The following is a 24,940-nucleotide window of genomic DNA, read 5'->3' as shown; positions in this document are numbered from 1 at the left end:
CAGTTAGATTACTGTTACAATAATCCTTTCTATAATTTCCCATGGTTGAAAATTTTGTCTAAATCTTGTCACAATGTGATTCTTCTATTCTTCTGAAAGCTTCTAGCTGATAACAGGTATAGCAGACAGTAGTGATGCTCTACCTATATCCCTTTAGCACTCACTGTTCAGAACCCAAGAATGGCAAGAATGGCAGTTCCCAGTGTGAGCACCTGCCACTCTCCACCAGAGGGTTTTCTTCCAGGCAGCAGACCCCAGCCTAAAGTGCTGGGGAGTTAATGTCCCTAAGAACAACCCTAAGCCAGGCATGCCTGTAATCTCAGCAGCTTGGGAGGTTGAGGCAGGAGGATGTCTAGTTCAAAGCCAGCCTCAGCAACAGTGAGGCACTAAGCAACTCAGTGAGACCCTGTCTCTAAATAAAATACAAAAAGGGCTGAGGATGTGGCTCAGTGGTTGAGTGTTCCTGGGTTCAATTCCCAGTACCAAAACAAAACAAAACAAACCAAAAAACCCTAAACCAAGGACCAATGGCAGTTGGAAGGAGAAGCACCTGGCTTCCTCGTCCTGCTGATGGGACTCTGAAGTATGTTCTACACTGTCTTCCTGTTCCGCTGGGGAGACTTGAATTGAGTCGTCCCTAGTGGTGTACTGCTTGATGATGCAGCCTTCATTGACTTCATTCCTATCCCATGTCTGAAGTTCCCTTCCCCTGCTGGTGCTTCCTGAAATGACTTCTGGAAGACTTTTACTCTCATCTCTCCTCAGGGGAGCCCAACCTAAGACCACAAATGTAATTTATTTAGTTTTTGCCATTGTCTGTTTTATTGTGTTGGTAAAATACCAATTCTATTTTTCCACAGTGTTTTTTTAAATTTTCAGAGTTAAAATTTTCTTTAATGAGTTAAAATAAGTTCAATCTTTTTTGTTTCTTTAGAACAAAGTTTACTAGACACTGCTTTATGTTATTCCTATCAGTACTAGAATACATGTGAGTAGAAGACTGCTAGTATTTACTGAAGAGTAAAGGCATGGAGTCTGAGTGCATGCTTGGGTCAGAAACTCCAGCCTCATGTGACCTCTCTGTGTATTTTTGCATATCCCCTCTTGAAAGTCCTTTTCTGTATTATCCACCTAGAGAAGTCCTACTTAATCTCCATGACCAAGTAGAAAGTCAATTCTTACATGAAACTTTTCCCGATTCTCATCAATGGTGATTATAATGTTCTGAGGTCCCATATATGCTGCTTTTTTCTCTCCTTAGCACTTTTTCCTGTTTTCAGTGACTTTTAGTTGATTAGACTCCCTCATTAGATTGAGCAGAGTAGACTGTACTTAGTTTTCACTTCTACCTGACTTCACTGTAGCAAGTATTCAATAAAAGTTTAAATGTGTTTCCATTACAGAAGATGGAACCCTCCAAGGAAACTTCTCATACTCCACATCTAAATAGAAGGTTTTTATTAACTTTTGAATAGGTTTCCTCATGAAACTGTAATGTGTCATGTCACATCTTTTTCAATATCTTTATCAGCTTCCCCCTCCCTCAAATATGATTCTTAATAATTTTGCTCCATCAGCATAATTCTCATCCCTTTTGTTTTCTCCAAAGTGTTTCATTTGCATTCCACATTTAATGAAAGCTGATTATAGGATTGATAAAAATCATATTAATGATTAAAGATGCCTTTGGAATAGTGTACTCAAGTAGGACAAAGTATAGATGAAGAATCCTTTAAAAGTCCATAAAGAAACACCAAAATGCCATTGCAAAATGCATAAGTGTCATGAACAGGAATTCACAGAACATATGTGGCAAAAGGATGCAAAAAAATTTTCATCACTGTGGTAAAATAGAAATTAAAATATACTTTTCATCTATTAGATGACTAATGATTTCTTTTTGAAGAATACCACTCAACACCATGGAGGTGTGGCAGTAAATTCATATACAATGCTGATGTGGAGGTAATAGTCTACAACTTTTCTGGAACCGAATCTAGCAATATTTGTGAAGGACTTTAAATAGTTCATTTTGGGGTTGGAGTATCAGTAGTAAAGTGCCTACCTAGTATGTGCAAGGCCCTGAATTCAATCCTCAGCACAGCAAAAAAAAGTAAATGGAATTAAATAGCTTATTTTAAACTCCATTTTTAGAAAACTACATTAAGAGAACTAAAGTGTAAACACTATAAATAGGGGCTGGGGTTGTAGCTCAATGGTAGAGCACTTGCCTAGCACGTATGAGACACTGGGTTTGATCCTTAGCACCACATAAAAATAAATAAAATAAAATAAAGGTATTGTGTCCATCTACAAGTAAAAAATATTTTAAAACCCACTATAAATAGGTTAATCAAATGAAAAAAGAATTTTTATAATGTACTATATCTCATTTAGGGATATGGTTAAATTATAGTATAATCATATTATAAAACATCAAGTAATCACTAAAAATATTACTTTAAAAAATTTAGCCAGGTGCAGTGGTACACGCCTGTAATCACAGTGGCTCAGGAGGCTGAGGCAAGAGGATCGCAAGTTCAAAGTCAGTCTCAGCAACTTAGTGAGGCCCTAAGCAACTCAGTGAGACCCTGTCTTTAAATAAAATATTAAAAAGGGCTGCGGATGTGGCTCAGTACTTAAGCTCCCCTGGGTTCAATCCCTGGTATCCCCCCCACCAAAAATTAATGGTTGCCAGGGTTGGTGGCACATGCCTGCAATGTTAGCAATTTGGGAGGCTGAGGCAGGAGGATCACAAGTTCAAGGCTAGCCATGGCAACTTAATGAGACCCTGTCTCAAAAAATAAGGACTGGTGATGTAGCTCAGTGGTAAGAGTGTCCAAGTTCAATCCCCAGTTACTAAAAAGAATTTTTAATGGCTTATGAAATTGTTTCTAACAAAGATTTTGTGCAAATACAGAATACAAAACTATAATTATACTGATCTCGACACAATCCCCTAGAGATAATTTTTTTTTTTCTTTTTGTGGTACTGGGGATGAACTCCTGAGTCCAACCCTTTTTGAGATAGGGTCTTGCTAAGTTTCTAAGGCTGTCCTTGAACTTATGATCCTTCTGCTTCAGCCTCCCAAATTGCTGAAATTGCAGGCATGTGCCACTGTGCCTGGCTCCTGAGAGTTTTCCATTAACTCCTTATTTTCCTGTGCATGGGTCACATTTTTCTGTTTCTTTGTATGTCCTGTTTCTTTTAGATAATGTATTGCAGCAACTCTGGATTCTATATCCCAGTGCAGGGTGATTTTGCTGAGTTTTCTTTTATTGTTTAGTGATTTGCCTGAACTAATTCTGTGGCATATTTTCCTCACCTATCCTTCCCTCCCGAGTACTACATCCATGACTCCTGATGTCTTCTGTTGGTTTTTAAAAATTACTTTATTAAGCCTGGATTCCCAGGGGTCATCCTTCAATCAGCAACTTTAATGGTCAATGATTGGTCAGAAGGTGTGCTTGAGGGGCTGGAGTTGTGACTCAGTGGTATAGTGCTTGCCTGGCATGTGTGAGGCCCTGGGTTCGATACTGACCACCACATATAAATAAATGAAATAAAAGATGCATTGACAACTAAAAAATATTTAAAAAAAAATACTTTGAGCCAGTAAAGCTTCCACCCTTTGCTGATGAAAGCCTGTGTGACCTTGGGAATGCACTCAAAGTTTGAGTGGTTTCCAGAGCTATTCCTTTATTTTTTTTTTTTTTGGCGTGTGCTGGGGATCGAACCCAGGGCCTTGTGCTTACAAGGCAAGCACTCTACCAACTGAGCTATCTCCCCAGCCCCTTTATTTTCAAGGCTTTACATACCAAGACAAATAGTTTGGTAGGGCTCTCTTTGGTCTCTCCTTGGTTGCACATAGCCCTGTGCATGAGCACAGCCTCCCAGCCACCAGGGACAATGTTGGATCTTATCAAGGCCCACTCTGGCTGTCTCATTTCCCAAATCTGCCTGTTCAGTGGCTGGTTGCTTTGTCTGCCAGTCTATTGCTAGCCCCAGTCCCAACTGAGACTTCAGGTGATCTTCAATGTTGGCCACTCTGGGGTATGAGGTTCTCCGTGCTCTACTCCAAATAGTCAGCCATTTCCTGTGGCCATGGTAGAATGACTCTTTTCAAGAATGTTCATGGATCATCTATATTTCATGAGAAAGAGCTCAGTGGTCAAATATTTGGTTTACACTGAGCTAAGAAAATCAAAATAAACAGACTTCTCGGAGCCTTCAATATGCTAAGGTGTGTTAAGATTCTCTAAGAAAGTGCAATGGTCTATAATGTGTCCCAAGATTATTGTGACCACTAAACATCTCCCCACCCTTGCAGAGCATTTCATGGAATCAATATTGTGTAAAACACCCTCTCAGGGCTGGGGATGTAGCTCAATGGGAAAGTGCTTGCTGAGCATGCATGAGACCCTGGGTTCAATTCCTAGTACCAAGAAAAAAAACACACCCTTTGGTCTGTTTCACTTGATGTTTCAGCCTGGATCAGAATAGTGAGATGTTAAGGGAAGTATCTGTTGACAACTGTGACAGCCATATGCATCAACCTTCCAGACACAGGAACAGTGGAGTGGAAATGAATGGCAGGAAATTCCTCAGGGAGGTCAATTCTGGCAGACAATCAAGCTTTCTAATACAACTCCCCCTCCTTACCAGGTGCATTTTATTGGTAATCTTCCAAGTTTCTGGGTTCTATTTTTGTTAAGGACTTCACCACGAGTCAGACATTTTAAGTCAAATTCTTGGAAGATAAAGATAAAAAGATAGTATCTGCCCTCAGAGTACAGTTAAGGGTGGAATGGAGGATACAGTTATAATCAAATATCAGAGGAAATGAGGTCTAGGTATCCACAGGAGCTATGGTAAGATCAAGAGAAGTTAAAGACTTGACTGAGGTCTTGATACCCAGGCTGGTTCTTGAAGGTCAAAAAAAGGTGATCCAGGAGAGCAAGTGGAGGAGTGTGGGTACAAAAGCAGTGAGGCTTGAGAAAATATGGTCTTTTCAGGAACACCACTTAGCTTGCATAGCTAGAGCATGGGGTTTAAGATTCAGTAGGTACAAAGGGAGCAAAACATGAAAAGCCTTGTATGGCACACTAGGGAGTCTGAATCTCATTCTCAGGGTAAAGGGGGATTATTGAAGACTGTTGAATCTCAGGATCAGATCTACCTTTTGAAAGTTTCCTCTGAGGCGGGTCTGTAATCCCAGTGACTCAGGAGGCTGAGGCAGGAGGATCACAAGTTCTAAGTCAGCCTCAGCAATTTAACGAGGCCCGAAGCAATTTAGAGAGCCTGTCTCAAAATAAAAAAAAAAAGGGCTGAGGATGTGGCTCAGTGGTTAAGTGCTCATGGGTTCAATCCCTGTGGTTTCAACCCCTGATATAAAACAAAAACAACAAAAAACTCCCCCTGGCAGCAGTATAGAAAATGGATTATGGAAGTAGGAGACCAGGAAGAAATCTCCAGGAGTCTAGCAAGAATGAAGGCTGGCAGTGTAGGTCAGTGGTAGATGGTTGCCTAGCATGCAGGAGGCCTGGGTTCCACCCTCAGCACCACAAAAACAAAGAGGGCCTGAACTAGGAAAGTATGGATGGAGAGGACAGAGGACAGGGCAGTTTAAGTTAATGTGATAGAGCTGGGTGAACTAAGATGATGGGATTAAGAAGAAGAGAGGCATTCCCAGGTTTCTGACTTGAACAAACATAGGCAATAGTAGAGTCATAATAATATAGAGAATATAGAACAAGGGGCAAGTTTTGGGGGAAGAATAACGTATTTAGAATTGTATTTGTTCGATTTGAAATGCAACATGTGAGAAACATTCAGGATATGGCTAGAACTCTGGTCTGAGAGATGCAGATTTGACAGGTATCAGAATAAAAGTTATAGAGGTGAAGTCATAGGTGTGGGTGAGATTGTGTAGGGTTTAAGTGGAGAGGAGAGCAGAGACAAGAACCCTGGAAAACTAATTTCTCCCTCTTCTAAGCATTTCTCCCTACAGCATTTTTCTTATATGGAATCTATTATATGCTGCATAAACACTTTGCTCACTGTCTACTATGAACAAAGTATTGTGCTAGATATGAGGGTACAAGGAAGAAGAGAAGGTCCTTACACCCAAGGAGACTATGATCTGGTTGTGGATGAAGAATTATACTCAACTGCTATGCAAAATGAATGAAATAAGAGCTACAAATGTGATGAGTATAGAAGAGGCAATTAATTCAATGGAAGAAAAGAGGTTATAGGTTTCAGGAGTGGAGGGGAGCGCATGAGTTGGGTTTTGCAAAAGTAAGTGGATTTTGACAGGAAGGGAAGGGGAAATGAAAGTGGTATGAGGCCGGAAGTGAACACATAACACAAAATGGAGTGTAGGAAGTGATAGGGAGAAAGACATCAGAACAGTGGCCTGAAGCCAACATTTAGGTTCTTGAGAATCCCGCTGAGGTTTCTTGGTCCATTCAAAGGGCACACACATGCCTGTGTATACCTCAAACTTCTGCCTATTCCCTGATTTAAGAAATACCTTTAAGAACAATGAGTCAGCTGGGCATGGTGGCACATGCCTCGTAATCCCAGCGACTCAGGAAGCTGAGGTAGGAGGATCGCAAGCTCAAAGCCAGTCTCAGCAATTTAGCGAGGCTCTAGGTAACTTAGGAAGACCCTGTCACAAAGTAAGAAATAAAAAGAACTGGGGATTTGGCTCAGTGGTAAAGGCCTGCCCCTGGGTTCAATTCCTGGTACCAAAAAATAAAGTTAAAAAAACGAGTCAAAAATGCTAAGGAAATCTAAAAATCACCAAACTAAGGTTTGAGGCTTGAAAATGCTTTTTCTCAGTTCTACATTTCCATCCTGCAAAAACTGCAAAACTCTGTTAGTGGAACTTTAATTACTTGGCGTCACTGTAAAATTTCCATTGCATATAAGAGTATAAATAATTTCATTCTAATGCTCTCATTTAAATCTGTGGCTAAAAGCACTAGTAGAAACCACATTTTCATGGCATTTCCTTGGCATGTTGAAGGAAAACAGAATGTATATAACTAATCAAGTCATTAGTGACTCTGAATGTGAAGGGTTATATAAAGATAGTAAATAATCAGAGATAAAGAAGTATATTTTAAAGATTAAAAATATTTTATTTAAACTTTTCTTCATAAACACTTTTAACATTTTTTTCAATTTAAAAACAGAATGGATAGCATAAACATGTTTGAATAGATTATATCCACGGCTTGGGAAAAAATTACCTGACAAAAATGTAAAGGCTTTCAAAACAGGTATAAAAGGCAAACCTTAAATTATTCTAAGATTTTTATATTGGCCCTAGGATTATTTGACTACTGGCCCAAAATGTACCTAAAGGTCAAAATATTTTTCTATAGACAAAGGATGCCCAAGAGGTTTAGGGCACATATAAGTTAGGTAGAAAATAACCTCTCTGATCACCTGCCGGGAACATTCCTTCGGAAAGCAAACACCTAATCCTTACTGGTACACTGATTAATAAAATTTTTAATGCAGTTGTTCCCAAAGATGTAAAAAGAAAATTCAAGAATTTGAAGGGGGAACAAAGCTGATGGCATTCTCTCAATGTTACTCGTGTAATATTGAAGTTATACTGGTATACTGAGAGGATATGATTTCCATGAATTTATCTATTCCAGTCTATGCCTATTGAATATTTGACTTTATAAACTCTCAATAAACTAATTTCTCAGGACTTTAATTTTTAAGATAAATCTCTTTTTAGAAGATATTTATTCCCAAACCGACTCTAAATGCGATTGAACAAATGTATGGTCTCTAAAAATGTTCAGAATACAAAAAAATCAAAAATGTATAGTAGGCAAACAAGAAAACTGGCACTAGCAGTTTTACTGCCATATAGCCCTCAATTATATCTAATTTACACTATTATCTATGCTGTTTTACTTCAGTCTAAAACTTTAAATTATGTATTCTCAAAAGAGCTAGCTTATAAACTGAAATAACAATTTATATTATAAACTGAAATGTTATGACCTACACCCACATATACATATATAAAAATAGTCCCACTGAACGTTTGACATGTTTAGATTATGCAGCTCAAATAATTTGTTATAAAATATTTTAAAGCTTAGTTTCATGTAATTAAGACAAAACTCTCCATTTTTACCATTTCTCCCCACACAAATGTGTGTGTCCTTTACTATGACTCGAGCAGGCTTCCCAGAATGAGGTGTCCAAAGGTGCTGCTTTAGAAAAGATAAGTGAAGGGCTCAGTCAGTATTTCACAATTCGAGTAACACTCACACAGGCAGAGTAATGAGGAGGACACAGAGAAAGCTGTCTCAAGAAGAGCTAATCATTCTATTAATTAAGCTTTGCTTTTTAAAAACCAGTAGCATTTCTTCTAATACAAAACCTTCAATGTGAGAATCTTGCATTTTATGAAAAGGCTGTAGTGCAAGGATTTTATTTAAAATCAAAATGTAAGAGAAGGTCAAAGACATGGAAGAGAATGAATGGTCCTAATTAAGATGCAGTTATTTTTGTGAAATCTGGCATTTAAAAATGTAAAGTGAAAATAACACGTATAAAGATCATAACAGTTATACTGTAGAATTTTCAAATCTCTTACCAAATTTTTTAAATGTCTATTTTGAGCATATACAATGTATATAAACAAAAACGGTTCCAAATGAAGCACACAAAAAATAAACTTGAAAAAAAATCTATGAAAAAATTTTCCATAGTTTAGTATAACAAAAATAAATCTCTTGCAGCAATTAAATCATAAATTTAAAAGGGAATGTAAGTTAATCACGGACTCAGAATAACCTAAATTAGAACCACATATAAACAGAAGAGTTTTCTCATACATTCAGAACCCAAGCAATAGCAACTATTCTTAAAGCTCAAAACTGATTACAGCTAACATCAGGTCAGACATGACTTACGTGAAGCTGAACCCAGAGTTAGTTCAAGTTAAGATTTCATGAATTTTATGAAACAAGAACTTTTGACATTGGCCTTCTGTCTTTAAAATGGAAGACCAAGAATATTCAATGTTTGCTCAGATGTTATCCTAAACAGGGCTATAAAGTCATATCTAAGCAATTAAGGAGAACCACCACTGCAGTATAAAGCCTTTGAAATGGGTACCCTGTCTGATGGTTCTTTCTTGGTCTTTTCCAACGAAAGATATCAATGATGAGGAAAATAATGAAGACGTTATTTTCTTTAAAGCAAGAAAACATGCATAAAAATTCTAAACAAACTAATGTATTAGAAAAAATTAAATGGCTAACCTAATTCCTAGTTTTCAAAAGTAAATTAAAAATTATTTTTAAAATGTAGAAAAAGACTTTTACCCACATTCCATGGGAAACTAAGATATCAATTTTTAGAAACTAAGTAAATGAAGGACCACTTAAAGAAAATTTAAGTCTCATATACAAAAGAACATTATTATTACCTAGATTTCTGAAACCTACGCCAATGTTTTTCTTTTTTACAAGCTACTTATATACCTGACTGTTTCTTAAACTCAAATGCCTCCAGATTTGGAGTTTTAAAATCAGGATTTATTTCATAGTATGTCTAATGAGAACTGCAAAAAAAATAGAAACAACAAAAAAAAAAAAAAACAGTCTTCACATTTCCACAACTTCACACTTCCATTTTATGTTCAATGGTGGCAGCAGCAAAAAAAAAAAAAAAAAAAAAAAAAAAAAAAAGTGAAACTAGAAGAATTATACAACAGCAGCCATATAGAAGGCATTGCAATATTGCACCAATATTCTAAGTTCTGGCAAGTTTTGCCAGTGTAGACCTAGTCTGTATCAGATATAGACTACTCATAAGAAAATGGCATCAATCTGAATGATCCACTTCCAGATTACTCTTGCTTAATTTTTGTCAACTACACTCTCTTTCTTAGCATTTCAAGAATTGAAAGGTGCAGCTAATGCTAAAACATTTATTATAAATGCTTTCAAACAGCTATTCTTGATCCATTCTGAACTTTGTGGTCACTATCCTTCATGCTAGTAGCTTCCAGTAATTAAACAAAAGCCAAGGACTGACATCCCTAGTGCCACTGAATATTTTGTATGAAATAAACAGGTAGATATAACCAGTAACATTATTATTCTCTTTCTTGCCTCTAAGTCAAACTGAGCTCAAATTTTCTAAGAGTTGCTACCCTCCATTCAATAACAGATGCAGCAGCCTTAATGAATGTAAAGAATGGGAGTTGCACTTACTTTTAAGGGGCCTTTATTTAGGAGTCTGGTATTACCTAAATTCTCTTTAAAAGTGCTTGCACGCTGCAGGGTCAGAGCTTGTCATATACCACTCCGATTCTCACTAAAAACAAGGCAACATTAAACAGACTGCAAAGAAAAACATTTCAAAAAGAAAAGATATATCGATAAGGAACACTAAAGTTTACTTCTGAAAAGAAAATATAAAATGTTTTCATAAATCCATATGTTTCAGGAATATAAGGAGTTTGAATATTACTGAATCAGTATGGACTGAAGATATAGGCTAGTTTGATACCAAATGAGGACTCCAGTTATTTTAACTTTCTAGAAATGTTAATACATGAAAAGACATTACATCTAAAATTCAACAAGTATGGCGGACTGTGTGTGCAAGTGCACTAGCTTAAAAATATAGAATCCTAACCACGCATAAAAGGGATGTGCCTTATATATTTATACCATGTATGCGAGTATGGATATGCTTTCACTAACACAATGCAGATAAGAGAAGGCAGCTTAGAAATAGTGTTCTGAATATAAAAAGTTAATTTTGTAGAAAATTTATAATTTTGCATTTTCAGCAAAAAGCCATGCAAAAAGGTCAAGAGTTTTAAACTTTTAAATAATAAAACCAAAACATATAACAGACTGAAATACAGTGAAACTAATGTTGAAAAAGGTTTCAGATAGAGATAGGGACTGAAATCACATCCAGTGACACTTATCAGGTCTTCTCTTAGAAGATGCACGACTTCTACGCTAACATCTGAAAGAAATGTTTAATGCAGAAAATCAACTTTCCAGATAAGTGGAGCATTCTATTGAACTGCTTCTGGAAGTAGTTTCAAGAGCTAGCGCTTAGAATTAACTTATTGCATGAGTTTGAGGCCACTGAAAAGAAAAAACAAGAATGCTAGCACAGAATGAAAAATTCTTACGATATTAGACCAATGGCTTTGATAGTAAAACTGGTGAGGTTTTTCTTTATGCTTTTTAATTAACTACTTTATCACAAACGCTTTGTTTGCTTTTTTTTTTTTTTAAAGGGAGAAAGATGTCATTAGTTGCAACGTCTGACCTCATCCAGTACATAGTCCGGAAAATGCAGGTTGCATACTTGTAAACCATCGAGCTTGCAGGGCATCCTGGGGTACTCATCTTCCTTCCATTTGTTTTCATCCGGATCAAAAGTAAGAATGGAATCACTGTAATGACCATTATAACAAAGGCCTCCAAGAACCATTATTTGTTTGTCTAACACAGTCACACCATGGCCACTTCTACCAATTGGCATGGATGCCAAGATGGTCCACTGATCAGTCTCTGGGTTGTACACTTCTGTGGAAGGGCAGCCCTGAGATTCAAAAGAGGCCCTCAAGATCACACAGACGCCACCGAAGACGTAAAGTTTGCCGTTGTAAGAAATCATCTTATGAAAGCATCTTGCATAATTCATCTTGCTCTTATTCTCCCAGCAGTTGGTAACTACTTGAGTTCTCCTGGTCCGCTGTTCTATGGTCCCTTCTTTACTGGGGTCAAACACACACACTTGCTTAGAAGTGGAAGATGAGGTGATGCCTCCAGTGATAAACAACTTGTTATTGAGCACTGTCCCCTCATGTCCATATTTATTAACTGGATAAGGATCCACAAATTCCCACTTATCATTGGTGATGTCATATCTCTCTGTTGAATAGAAAGTCTCATCTCTGGTTCTGCCTGCTACAGCATAAATGAATTTCCCAATAACACCAACTGCAAATTCTGAACGTGGTACAGACATGTCTGCCATCCGCAGCCAAGAGTTTTGTCTTGGGTCATACCTGAACACTTTGGAAGAAGCATGGAATTCGCCATCTGGGCCCAGTTCTTCCCCACCCAACAAGAAAACAAAGTTATTGATGATAGCAAGGCAGTCTGGCCGTAGAGGTACTTGTGGGCCCTCGAGTTCCCACCAGACTCTTGGTTTCTTTAAGAGAAGTATTTTGCTGTTAACCATGCTATGTCCAATCATTCCACGGAATACTGTAGTTTGTGGTTTGGCAGAACGAATGCGGCTTGATTTCATATCTAACAAAGGCTGCTGGTGAACGTTCTGAAAGTAATTCAATGCTTGGTCAACTTCATAGCGCAGCTGTCGGGAATATCTATAAAATTCTGATGTTTTAACCTAAGAATACAAGTAAAAGAATTTAGCCAGAAGAAAAAGTGGTGAACAAAATATCAAAGCTCACTAAAATGATCAGGATTTATTTTAGGCTCCTTTACTAAAGCTGCTTTTCCTGGTAAAAGTTACCTACTTTCTATTTTCTACAAAGCTTTTAAATCATACTTGTTTTGTAATTTATATTTGTAATCATCTATGTACATTCCCAAGCTTTTAAGTAAGCAAATTATTTTTAAGCACAAGCTCTTTTCTAGGCAAAAGGCAATTCATAACGAAATGGATTAAATACCTATTATATGTCAGGCCCTAGCCTACTAAGTAGGGGATAGGAGGTCAAATATGGGCTTCAGAACTTTGGATCATGTAGAGGAAAATGGGGTGGGAGGGGGTGGGGGACAGAAAGATAGTACAATGAAACAGACATCATTACCCTATGTATATGTATGATTACATGAATGGTGTGAATCTACATTGTGTACAACCATAGAAATGAAAAGTTGTACCCCATTTGTGTACAATGAATCAAAATGCAGTCTGTAAAAATAAAAAAGATTTTAATAAAAAAATAGAAAAAAAATATGGGCTTCATAGTACAGGAAACAATGTCTGCAGTTTTCTTAACTATAGGTAACACCAAAATATAACCATGATTGAATGATTTGAGGAATCATGCAAGTTATTGAAAATTTTAAACACGTGCAAAATTCTCAGGTTTGTGACACACAGATTTGGTATGGTAACAACTAACAACTCCTACAGTAGTAATTCAGTAGATAAGAACAGATCTTTTTTGCTATTGGAGTTGGAATTACCTAGTGATGATGACTATCAAGATCTTAAGAAGCATTTTAAGTGTAGTATGGGGAAGATATAAGATATGGCCTGTTTCCTCAAAGAACTTAGAATATGTATGTGAAAATGAAAACTAATACCAATTTACTAATATAGTGAGTCAATATAGGTCTGATACTGTACAGCAAACCTGTGAATGAATGTTGCAGTATTTTATATAGAGAGCACACCAAACTGACCCCAAACACTCAAGGAATACCTTGTGAAAGAGGTAGGAAGTTGGGGACCAACAGAAAAATCACATATTGTAATATGACAAGGCAGTCAGAAGGTACTAAATTTGGATAGGAGAAATGAGACATTGTAGAGATCAAATCTACACATATCCATGACTGAAACAGGAATAGGGTAAAAAGCAAGGATTTGGGGCTGGGGAGGTAGCTCAGTTGGTAAATTGCTTGCCTAGCAAGCACAAGGCCGTGGGTTTGATTCCCAGCACCACAAAAAAAAAAAAGCAAGGATTTGAATATGATTTGGGGATTCAGACTTGAAATGATAGGCAAAGCAGTATTATTAATACAGGAAAACAGGGAAGATAAGATGGTTTGAGATGCCAAGAAGGAAATGTCCAGAAGCCTATTGGAAATCTGAGATGACAGCACAGGAGTCAATACTAAGCATGTATATTTATGAGCTTTCTCTCCTTCCTTTCCCCTCCCTTCCCCTTTCCTTTCTTCCTCTTCCTTTAATACATCCATTCATTCCTTCCCCATCTAAGTCCAAAAAAGTATTTGAAATGAAGTACCACGTTTAAGTATTTTGATAAAGTATCCAATATAACTGAGTTATTTTGTAATCTCAGGCATTTTATTTTATGCATTTAAAATTGTTACTTTGAGAGGGAATCTTTCCATGGGCTTTGCTAAACTAGCTCAGAAAAGGTTGAGAACTTCCTGCCTAACTATGTAAGATAGAAAACTAATGCTATAATTACAATGGGTGCTTACATGTGCATCTCACATTAAATTATTTCTCCTGTGAGAGAGTAATAACAATTTTTATTTTCCTGGTAAGAAAACTTAAGGCTTAGAATGCTAAATGACTTGACCAACTTGTTTACATAACTAAAATTGATAGACCTAGATAGATCTGAACCCTGAACCAGGATAATTTTCCTCCAAAACTCATATAGTTTTTAGTATGTCATAGCACAACTTCCATTATTCTTTAGAAAAATCTTTAAATGATACTCATTTATTAAACAGTTAACATGCTCAATGAATGAACCTAATGACTCCTTTCAAAGAAAATGGAATCTAATATTAACTGTTTTTAAGAAAAAGGAACATATGGATCACAATGATTAGGCACACAGTTCAAATATTCCTAGCAAAATAACAACTGTGGAAGAAATCAGCAAATAATGAGTAACTGTAAATAAGCAATTTCAAAAAGACAAATAATAGAGTAAAGGAAAAAGGGAAAGATCAGAGGCCTTATCCTTTACTACTTCTACTTCACATATAAAAAATTAAAGTGAAAATCAAAGTTTTACTGGGCTTCAATCTCTTATGAGTAACAGTGGAAGCCAGGCACAGTGGCACATGACTATAATCATAGCGACTCAAGAGACTGAAGCAGGAGGATTTGAGGCCAGCCTCAGCAACTTAGCAAGATCCTGCCTTAGAATAAAAAATAAATAAAAAGGGCTAGGGATGAGGTAGAGTACCCCTGGGTTCAATCCCCAGTATCACAAAAGAAAAAAAAAAAAAAGAAACAATGGAATACTCCTCAGTCACTATGGATAATATCACTGATTATTTATTAACACAGGATGATGTTTGTAGTATATTCAGTTTCTAAAAAAAGTATTATCCTAATTAAAATTTTATGTATGTTTGCTTGTGTTAGGAGTGATTCTCTCTAGAACTTCACAAACATTTTTCACTGTGTTTTCCATGTATCATGTTTATAAACAGAAGAGTTCTTGCCATTTAAAAATTGGGACAAAAAGGGCTGGGAATATAACTCAGTGGTAAAGCATTTGCCTAGCATGTGCAACCCTTGGGTTTGATCCACCACACTGGGAGAGAAAAAAAGGGGGAAGATTCTCCTAAAGTCATCAAAAAACTGTAAGAATTAGTATCTTTTCATATTTTCCTCTTCCATTAATTTCTTCTATGAAATCAGCTAACAAGTATGCCTTACCCATTTTTTTTTCTTTTTCTTATTGACCTGTAGGAGCTAAAAGTTAATACTCTAGAAATCAATGAGACTCATAAACCTCAAATTAAGTATTTAAATGCCTACTGCATACAGTCAGTGGTCTGAGAGCTACATAGGTTTTCAAGTAATAGAATCTTACCTGGCATAGTGATTAAGCACCATGCCAAGAAGCCCAGTATGGTGACTAAAACCATTTTGTCCTATCATCCCAGATGTGAACACCTATAAAAACAAACTGACCAACAAAATACCACTTAGGGTCACTTTGAAATAAATATAATTACTTTTAGAGTTATGCTCTTTTGAGAAATGTTATAGGCAAAGTATTACAGCATTTGAAAAAATACACATGAAAATATATTGAGATATATAAGCTCTAGATTATGATTTCCAACCCATTTTAATCTTGAAATATTTGCAGAATCAAAAACTTGGGACTTAATGGGTTAAGAATTCAATTTAGTAAATTTCTAACTATGAAACAAGCTATGTGATCTTAGGCATTTAATTGAACATTCTTAAACCTGTTTCCTCAGCCATTTTTATTGGGATAACAGCACCCATGCCTCCTAATCTTGTGACAGGAGACAAGTGAGATAGTCCTCATGGAAAGGATTTAGTATGGAATCTGTCATGTGATATTACACAAAAAAATTAACTTATTTTCCATTATTGCTGACCAAGGGACATCTCAGCTTAATGCATCAAATAACATGCTTGTGGTCTGTATGAATAGTTAGTCCTTTCAGAAAGTAAAGGAGAAGTGAGAGCAACTGTTACTTTGGATCTAATCCTCACTGGTAAAACCTAATTGGTAATGTAAAAGTAGGAGATTTTAGATAAAGCAGCCATGTTGTTTGGAGATCAAGAAAGGAAGGAGAAAGATGCACATATTGGATAGGCAGATTTCAAGTTTTTCAAAGGAAAATTAGGATCAATTCCAAGATCAGAAACTGTAAGAAAGCTCAAGAAGGCTTGGAGGCTCTCAAAAGCATAATGCTGACTGCATAATTGCAAAATACACTGATGAGGGAAGAAAGGGGGAAAATAAAAAATCTGATGTGCTGCACAGAGAGCTTTCTGGAATTCAGATGTTAAAAAACCTCTTACAACAGATGGTAAAAAAACAGGCACATAAAATAAGCATTATGAAGAGTGAAATGGAGCTGTAAGAATATAGTGAATGATGCTAAAGTCTCAGGATGAATTGTGACTTTAGAGTACCAGATACTGATTAAATGGCATTCTAGAGGTTAAAGTCAAAAGACAAAAAAAAGTGAAAACCCCCCCGACCCAAAGAAACACCCTCACTCCTGTTTTATTTCCATTCTTGACCAAGAATGTCTTATTCTCTCCCATTTGAAGATCAAATACAATAACTGAGAAGAAACTTAAATCCAAGATGGTTGAGGAAAAAAAGAAACACCAGCTAGTGATTCACACTGAGTTCAAGTCATTTGACCTCCTGAGAGGCATCACAGATAAGGCTGCTTAATTACTTTCTGTAATCTGTGTGGAATCATGAAGAATAGTAAAGGACTAAAACCCAGATTTCCCAACTACAGACTCGTTGGTATGAGATGGATCCTGGATTACTAAAAAACAGCACTTGAAAAGAAGAAAGTACTACACACTAGGAAGCAATATCAACTCACTGGGTAATGCCAAGTCCAACCCTATTTCCTGTTTAATTTTTGATTATGTGATAGCACTGATAGAGGATGAGAGTTTTTAACTTCAGCAAAGTAATCAACAAAATCTAATCATAAAGAAAAGAGAAACACCAGGGAACCATGAACCAACTGAAATTGCAGCAATGATTATGTGTTAATGCATTTGGGAGGTAGGGTGAGGTGATAGAAAATCCGTGTTTTTATCAGATGCTCTGGAGATCCATAAACTCCAAATGTAAAACTTTAACGGACTCTCCTCAATATGAACCAACATGATATGGCAGCCTTTAATTCATGGACTGAATTAAAAGAGACAATTCTACCCTCTCCATTTAGGTAAAAACCAGAACTATGATAGTGTTCAGTTTCATCAATACACTTTAAAGTAGACATGGACAAAGTGAACCACATCTGGAAGACAGTGAAGGAATCCAAAGGGAGAATATTCAAACAGATGAGGATGGTTTCAATTCAAGAGAAGACTCTGGAAAAAGATGGCAACTGTTTTCAGGACCAATTGGAAGTTAGGAGGTAGATTTTAGGTCAATATAAGAAAAAGCTCTGAAATTAGAACTGTCAAGATAATGGATGGTCATGGCTTTATTTTCAGAGCACAAAAACTGAGACTAACTCATGTTATCTATCATCAGTTGGATGAACTCTGGTATATACTAGATATGATCATTAAAAAGATTGAAGTTAATCCATATGCACTGACACAGATGTTCAAAATGTTAAATGAGAAAACGGCAGAATACCACATATAATATTCTCAAAAATTAAAAAGCGAACTGTTTTACACAGTTGGCAGCATATGTAGGAAAAAAATGTTATGTATATGTGTACAATATATAGTTGCCAATGAGTTCTTGGGGACTTGCCCTTTTTCAATTTTATATGTCAGTCTTAGGTGTTTAAAAAAAAAAAAACAGGGACCATACCCAGGTACACTTTTGTAATCAGTGAAAAAAGGTTACAGGTACCTGTATATTCCCAAATCAGGGACTACTGGCCTCCGGAGTCAGTAAGCCTCCTGTCACTGGAGGCAGTCAAGGCGTGACCACCTATCAGGAGTGTTGGAGAGGAATTCCAATGTTTCACAGAGGACTAGGCTAGATGACCCATCACAGCCTTCTACCTTCCAACCCAGGCTCAAGCAGATCCCATCAAACTGGTCCAGCTTAAATGCTCTTGGAGTCATTTTCTAGTCTTTGATTACACTCAATCCTCTGATTTCTTTGTCCTCTCCCAATTCATTCTATTATATTCCTTTAAAACCAAGGTTCCAAGGAGTTTACAAGAGTCACTCCAACTCTATGTTAAAGTCCAAATCAAAGCTACGTTTCTTTATCCAATTTATTCTGCCTCTAAGCCCCCATAATAGAAGTTATGCTTTTTGAGATAGCTGATCTTCCAACTAAAGAAGCTCCTATTTAGCTTTCTCTCTCTGCCAAGGCTAGTTCTAGATATGCCTTGCACTTTTCCCAAAGCTACTTATTGCTGCAATCTTCCTCTAAAACCATACAATACAGTAAATATAACCAATTTCTTCATTATTGAAATGGAATTAATGCCTCTGATAATCCTGGCCAAAATATTTACAGATATAGTCTGCTTCATGTGTATCTAAAAAGAACAAACTTTTTAAAATTAAAAAAGAAAGCCTAAAGAAAAGAAATGTGTGGCTCATCTTTTCATGGAGAAAGCATTTCTCCCATCATTTATTCCACATGTAAGTTTAACTACCTATATATTGGATACCCTCAAAAGAAAGATAACAGAAAGAATGACACTTCTTTCATGTTCTAAATTAGCTTCTTCATTCCTTCGCAGGAATAAAAAAGCTATCTTGTTTTAAAACTTAGAAGTATTATTGCTTTCTTGATTTGATATTTTAAAAAATCATATTATGAAAAACATTTTGTCTTATTCTGAATATCAAATTTTAGAAAGTATACACTACCACTCAAAAACAACGTTCTGAAATTTTAAATTGGCCATTCCCTCCTCTACACTTCTTTTGTTTAATGTAATTGTATCCATATATAAATGCATATAGTTAGCAAAGGAGGAAAAGTGAGAAATGATTAATTTTGAATGTGGTACCTGTAAATATATAATAGCTAGGTCTACTGGGCAAAAAATCTGTTTCTTCATTCACTGCCAAAATATTATATAGTCTATTTATTAAACACTTGTAATAAATATCAAAATATTAAGTATAATTAATAAATATTAAAATACTGTTTTTAAAGGTAACCTGTATATACCATCCTTAATTTTTAAGAATGAAGATGGAACTTACAACATAAAATAGGCATATCCAGAGCTGGGAATGTATTTCAGTGGGACAGCACTTGCCTGGCATGTTCAAGGCCCTGGGTTCTCTTCTCAGTACAAATAAAAAGGGGCATTTCCAAAGAGTTTACTTTTATTTGATTTAAAAATCTGTAGTTCTAAAGATCTACTAAAACTGCCTAATCTGAAATTATTTTAGGCTTTTAACCAGTAAATTTTTTATGTAATTTTTTTTTTTTTTTTTTTTTGCAGTGCTGGGATTGAACCTGGGATCCTGCACACGTTAGGTAAATGCTGTACCACTGAGCCACACCCCCAGGCCCTAACCAGTCAATTTAAGATGTCAGTTTTTTTTTTTTTTGGCAGGGGGACTAGGGATTTAACTTGGGTTCTCAGGTTCTCAACCCCTGAGCCACATCCCTAGCTTTTTAAAAAAATTCTTGAGATAGGGTCTAAGTTGCTTAGGTCCTCACTAAGTTGCTGAGGCTGGTCTCAAACTTCTAATCCTTCTGCCTTAGCCTCCTGAGTCTCTGGGATTATAGACATGTGCCACCATGTCCAGCTAGCTACTGGTCTCACACCTGCTAGGCAAGTGCTCTACCACTGAGCTACACACCCAGCACTGAAATTATTTTTTAAATGTTCAAAACTCTTATATTAAACCAAAGAAATAAAATGCCTTTTAGTTTATCTATTAGTGTATGTGTTGAAGTGGTGGGATGGAAACAATACCTAAATTTAAGATCCCTGGTTTAAGGCTTGACACTATCATCAAGTCACTATGTGACCCTAGACAAGACTCCAGGTTTAGGCATTTTCTCCAAAAAAAGAGGTTAGGTACATGAAGAGACACCTTTCTGGCCCTTCCTGCATCCAAAACAACATTAGCTTAATTCTCAGAATGACAAGTATAAGAAGGTACCATGTGTAAGACTGAGCCTTGGTCATCAGTTTTACATCCTTTTTGTACAATGATCAATCTTTTCAAAAGAGATATCCAGAAACAAAGTAGTTACTATCATGGGGCTCTAATGCTAAAAACAAACCATATCTTTGGGAACCACAGCTACATTTGATATAATTTTGATTCTCAGTAAAATCTGAAAGTCTTTATTTGTTGTATTGTAAAACTACCTTGGTACAAGAAGTCTTTATTTATAAAATCATGCTGGGGGAGCTGGGGACATAGCTCAGTGGCAGACTTCTTGCCAAGCATGCAAGGGGCCGAGTTCAATCCCCAGCACTGCAAGGGAAAAATATCATGCTCAGAATGAAAGCTTATATTGATTCATGTGAAACAAAATCATCATTAAAACAGCTAGGTGCATAATGCTTTTAATTAATCCCTTTGTCCTGAAAAACCAAGTTAATGACCAGGACAAGACTATGAAAAAAATCAGTCCAGGCTAAGTGCAAATCCTTTTTATAATACTATAATTATAGTCATCCCTTGGTAACTGAGGGGGACTGGTTCCAGGACCTTTTGCAGATGCAAATCTCATATAAAATGGTATAGGATTTGCATTTAACCTACACAAATGCTCTGATATGCTTTAAATCACGTCTAAATTGCTATGTAAATATCTGTTATACTATTATTGCTTATGAAATAATGACAAGAAAAAATAATGCAATTTGGGGGGGGATATTTTCAATCCTAGGATAGCTGAATCTGTGGATGGAGAAACCCCAGAATAGGGCCAACTACACAGTTGAATACCAAATAGTAAAAACAAATTTTAATAAGAATTTATGCATACTCTGCTCTCTAAGCTGGCAAGAGTCTGAAGTACCAAATTAAACTCCCAAAGTAAAGTGACCAAGATAAATGGGGCAAGGAAAAGGCCCCCCTCAACAAGATTCAGAGTCCTAGCACAATTTCATAAGTTCTCCATTTCTTCACCTTGTCTAGAGAGTAAAAAATAGTTGATTCAAAAATAAATGTGCTTAGAAAATCTAATTTCCTTCCAATTTATGTACAATAGAGCACTGTTATAAACTAATATACAAGCCTAAAAGGTAGGAAAAATGCATTTTTAAAAAGCTTTAAGACCATTTTTTTACTATCTGCTCATGCTAATAGACGGCACAACTAAATTCAAGGATTCACAACTTATGAGGAACTTTTTCCTATTTATGGAAACACTCTCCACTAAATATTTTATTTATAATTAAAGTAGAGCAAAGCCAAATAAAAGGCTTACTCCTAAAACTAACTTCTGGATGAGCAATGCTTACTTATGATACATGTAGCATTTTCCAGAAAATAAATCTGAAAATTAAAAACCTCAAAGCCTAAAATCTAAAATATTCACCTTGTTCCTTTCTGATGCCTATCCTTTTCTCCAGTCATTTACAGATTGACCTGATCCTTTTATTTTTTTAGGTGCTGGGAAATGAACTCAGGGCCTCCCGTATGCCAGACAAACACTGTACAACTCAGCTCAATCCCCTACCCCTTTGATTCATTTTCTGCTTATCATTTGGTTTCTTTTTCCCCACAAGGAATTACAAAGGGTTTCTCCTTTTACATGTCAACATAGCTGTCTCCAATTCCACATCTTCCCTTTTAATTTCCAATTCTCCTATGCTTTTGTTTTCATCTTACTTAAAAGAAAATTGGCATGTAAGAATTTTTAAACTCCCATTTTCAATAGGTTCCTGTCTTCTTAATACATTCACTAAGATACTGTCTTTCTCAGGGCCCTAACAGCAGTCAACACTTAGATTCTGGCACTCTTTATGAACCCACAATCTGCAATGAATGCAAGTCAAAGGTAGAAAACAGCACTCTATATCTACATATAAAATGCAGAAGACTTCAGAGGAGAAAAACACAGTTGGGTGATTTTTGAAGAACTGCATATGTGTTAATTACAATCATCCAAATCTATGGGGTCTGGGAGGAGGGTCAGCAAAAAGGAGACTGATGCAGAAAAAGAAATTTAAGTTAACTGAGAAAGTATACTTCACCCATTGACCTAATTTCCAACAGAAAACCTGCTCATCTCTGTGCTTTCATTTCAAGGGGCAAGTGAGTTGATTGTTAATTTAAGCAATTTCAAGTTCAAACTGCATAAATACTGTTTAATATCTGAAGATGATTTTAACTTTTTAAAAAACAGCATATCAGAAATTCTAATCAAATTTCACATTTTTCTTTTCTTAAACACTTTTTACTATCAAATAGAGCACTACTTGTTTCTCATATGCTTCTAAAACTGAGGGTTAGAAGGAAATTTCTACTTAATCCTCTAGATCTACCTGGCTCTAGCTGAAGTCATTAGATGTAAACAAACTTTTTTCAAGAATTTTTGTCTAAACTATGCTAGCACTGCAGTTTATGGTTTAGTTTTTAGATAGAAATTTTATATCAGATAACTGCAAGATTAGTCAAAACATGTTCCAGTGCCTCAGTGAAGGGATTTTGGAGGAGCATTCACCAATCTACCCTTTACCACATGGGTTGTGCCTCAATTAATCAGAATATCACACCACCCAAGCATGAGATTAAGAACAACAGGCATGTCTATAATAACATCAGCTCAGGAGGTTGAGGCAGGAGGGTCAAAAGTTCGAGGACAGCTTCAGCAACTTAGCAAGACCCCGTCTCAAGCAATATGAAGGGCTGGGAATGTAGCTCACTGATAAAGCGTGCCTGGGTTCAATCCTCAGGACCAAGAAAAAAAAAAGCCAAAAGACCAAAAAGAAGATAGTTCAAACAATTTAAATATTCACTGAAATTCAGAATGACAAATATTAGGCCTTACCTTATTAAAAGGTGCAAAGACCAACAGAACTAGTAAAAATACATGCCAGGATATTTGTGTAAGTGAACACTATAACTGCAGTCTAGTTTTGAAAGTGGGAATCGACGATATATAAACAAACCATAAGAACTCAAACTACTAATGCACTAATTAAAATAATAATAGTAGAAGGGAGATCAGAGTAAAGTAAGCGATTCAGGGAGATGGGGAGGGGAAGGAAAGGGAAGGTACTAGAAAATCAGATTAATCAAATTATGCACATCTACAAATATGGTATAATGAATCTTAATATGAGGTATAATTATGATGCACCAATAAAAAAAAATCAAACTACTAGGTCAAAAGGGCAAGATCCAGTTGGAGAACATAGTTTAGTAGTAAAATGCTTACCTAACATGAGTCCCTGGATTCCATCCCCAGTAACACACACACACACACGGGGAGGGGGGAAACTTCCTTAAATTTTCAGATTTCTGTGTTGGAGTTGTGGCTCAGTGGTAGAGTACTTGCCTGGCATGTGTGAGGCCCTGGGTTTGATACTAGCACCATATATACATAAATAAAATAAAAGATCCATTGACAATTAAAAAAATATTTTTAAAAAATTCAGATTTCTTTGAGTATGTAGTAGAAACCCCTGAATCATGCTTTCACACCTTATATTCTTTCAGTACTATTTAACTTTTTAGGTTGTTGCTCAAGCAAACACATTAGAATTTTCACAAGGATAACAACTTCAAAATTACCCAGGCTGGCTCACAGGTTAACAGCATGCTTTCTGCTCCTTAAGGTTCTTTCCCTACTCTATCAACTGAAACAGGAAGTCCCTGGACTGGGAAGCAAGCAGACCTGAGTTGCAGTCTGGACAGTGACAGTGCTACTTGTTCTGGAATAAGATTCCTAACTTGAGATTGTTTTCCTATCTACAAGACAGGGATAACGTGTAGAATCTATGTATGTGTACAGCACTTTGTACACAACCTGGCATGTATGTATGTATGTATGTATGTGTGTGTGTGTGTGTACACATCCACACACAAAACTGTGTGTGTTGTGTGTGTGTGAGAAACATTCAGATAAATAGAATCACTACCTCTAATAAAAGGAAATCTACAAGCCTTGGCCTCTTTGGTGCTGGTCCCACAGAGAATTCAGTATGAAAGTTAAGGAAGTATTTTTAGCTGAGGGGGAAATCCAGTAAAGATACAAAGAAAGATACTGCAACAGAATAAACCCAAAGATTTCAGCACTGCTAGAGGGCAATATTCAGGTTCTAGGAATCAGTGAGGAAGAGATATCCTTAAAGATACAGAATAGCCCATCCCCCTCTCTAAGAAGCCACTACTCAGATCTGATAGTTACTACCACAGGAAGAGTTAAAATCTCCATAGGTTCCTTTCTCAAGCATTGTAAAATTGCTTTTATTTTCATGAGGTCAGGGTCAAAAGACCCTGACAAAGAGACGCTGAACTCATTAACAATTATCTTCATCAATCACTCCAAAGAATCATACTGTATATAACAGTTCCAAAGTCTGGGTATCTGGGAGAGGGATTAAGTATGTGAGAAAGGCTGTTTACTGGATGCATATTCAGAGGGATTCTAACAACTCACTTCCTTAAGCTTTACAGTAGCACTGTGACAAATATAATCTGACCCACAATCACAAGCCAAAGAAATAGTTTTACATTTTCTAGTAGCCACATTTTGAAAGTAAAATGGTGAGCCACATGTGGTGGTGCATGCCT

At 36.4% G+C, this 24,940-nt stretch overlaps 1 protein-coding gene across 1 annotated transcript in view; it reads right to left on the bottom strand.

Moving 5' to 3' along the window:
- Window positions 1–11,243: 11,243 nt before the first annotated feature.
- Window positions 11,244–24,940, bottom strand: part of Klhl15 (kelch like family member 15) — a 37,063-nt gene continuing 23,366 nt past the window's right edge. The window contains exon 3 of the mRNA XM_047535063.1: window positions 11,244–12,436. Coding sequence (XP_047391019.1) covers window positions 11,327–12,436 — 1,110 coding nt within the window. The 3' untranslated portion in view covers window positions 11,244–11,326. The remainder of the gene's footprint in view (window positions 12,437–24,940) is intronic.

The sequence above is a fragment of the Sciurus carolinensis genome, chromosome X (genome assembly GCF_902686445.1).
Source record: "Sciurus carolinensis chromosome X, mSciCar1.2, whole genome shotgun sequence".
Taxonomy (NCBI): Eukaryota; Metazoa; Chordata; class Mammalia; order Rodentia; family Sciuridae; genus Sciurus; species Sciurus carolinensis.
Note: the sequence above shows the minus strand (reverse complement) of the source record. Positions and strands in the feature narration are given on the sequence as shown.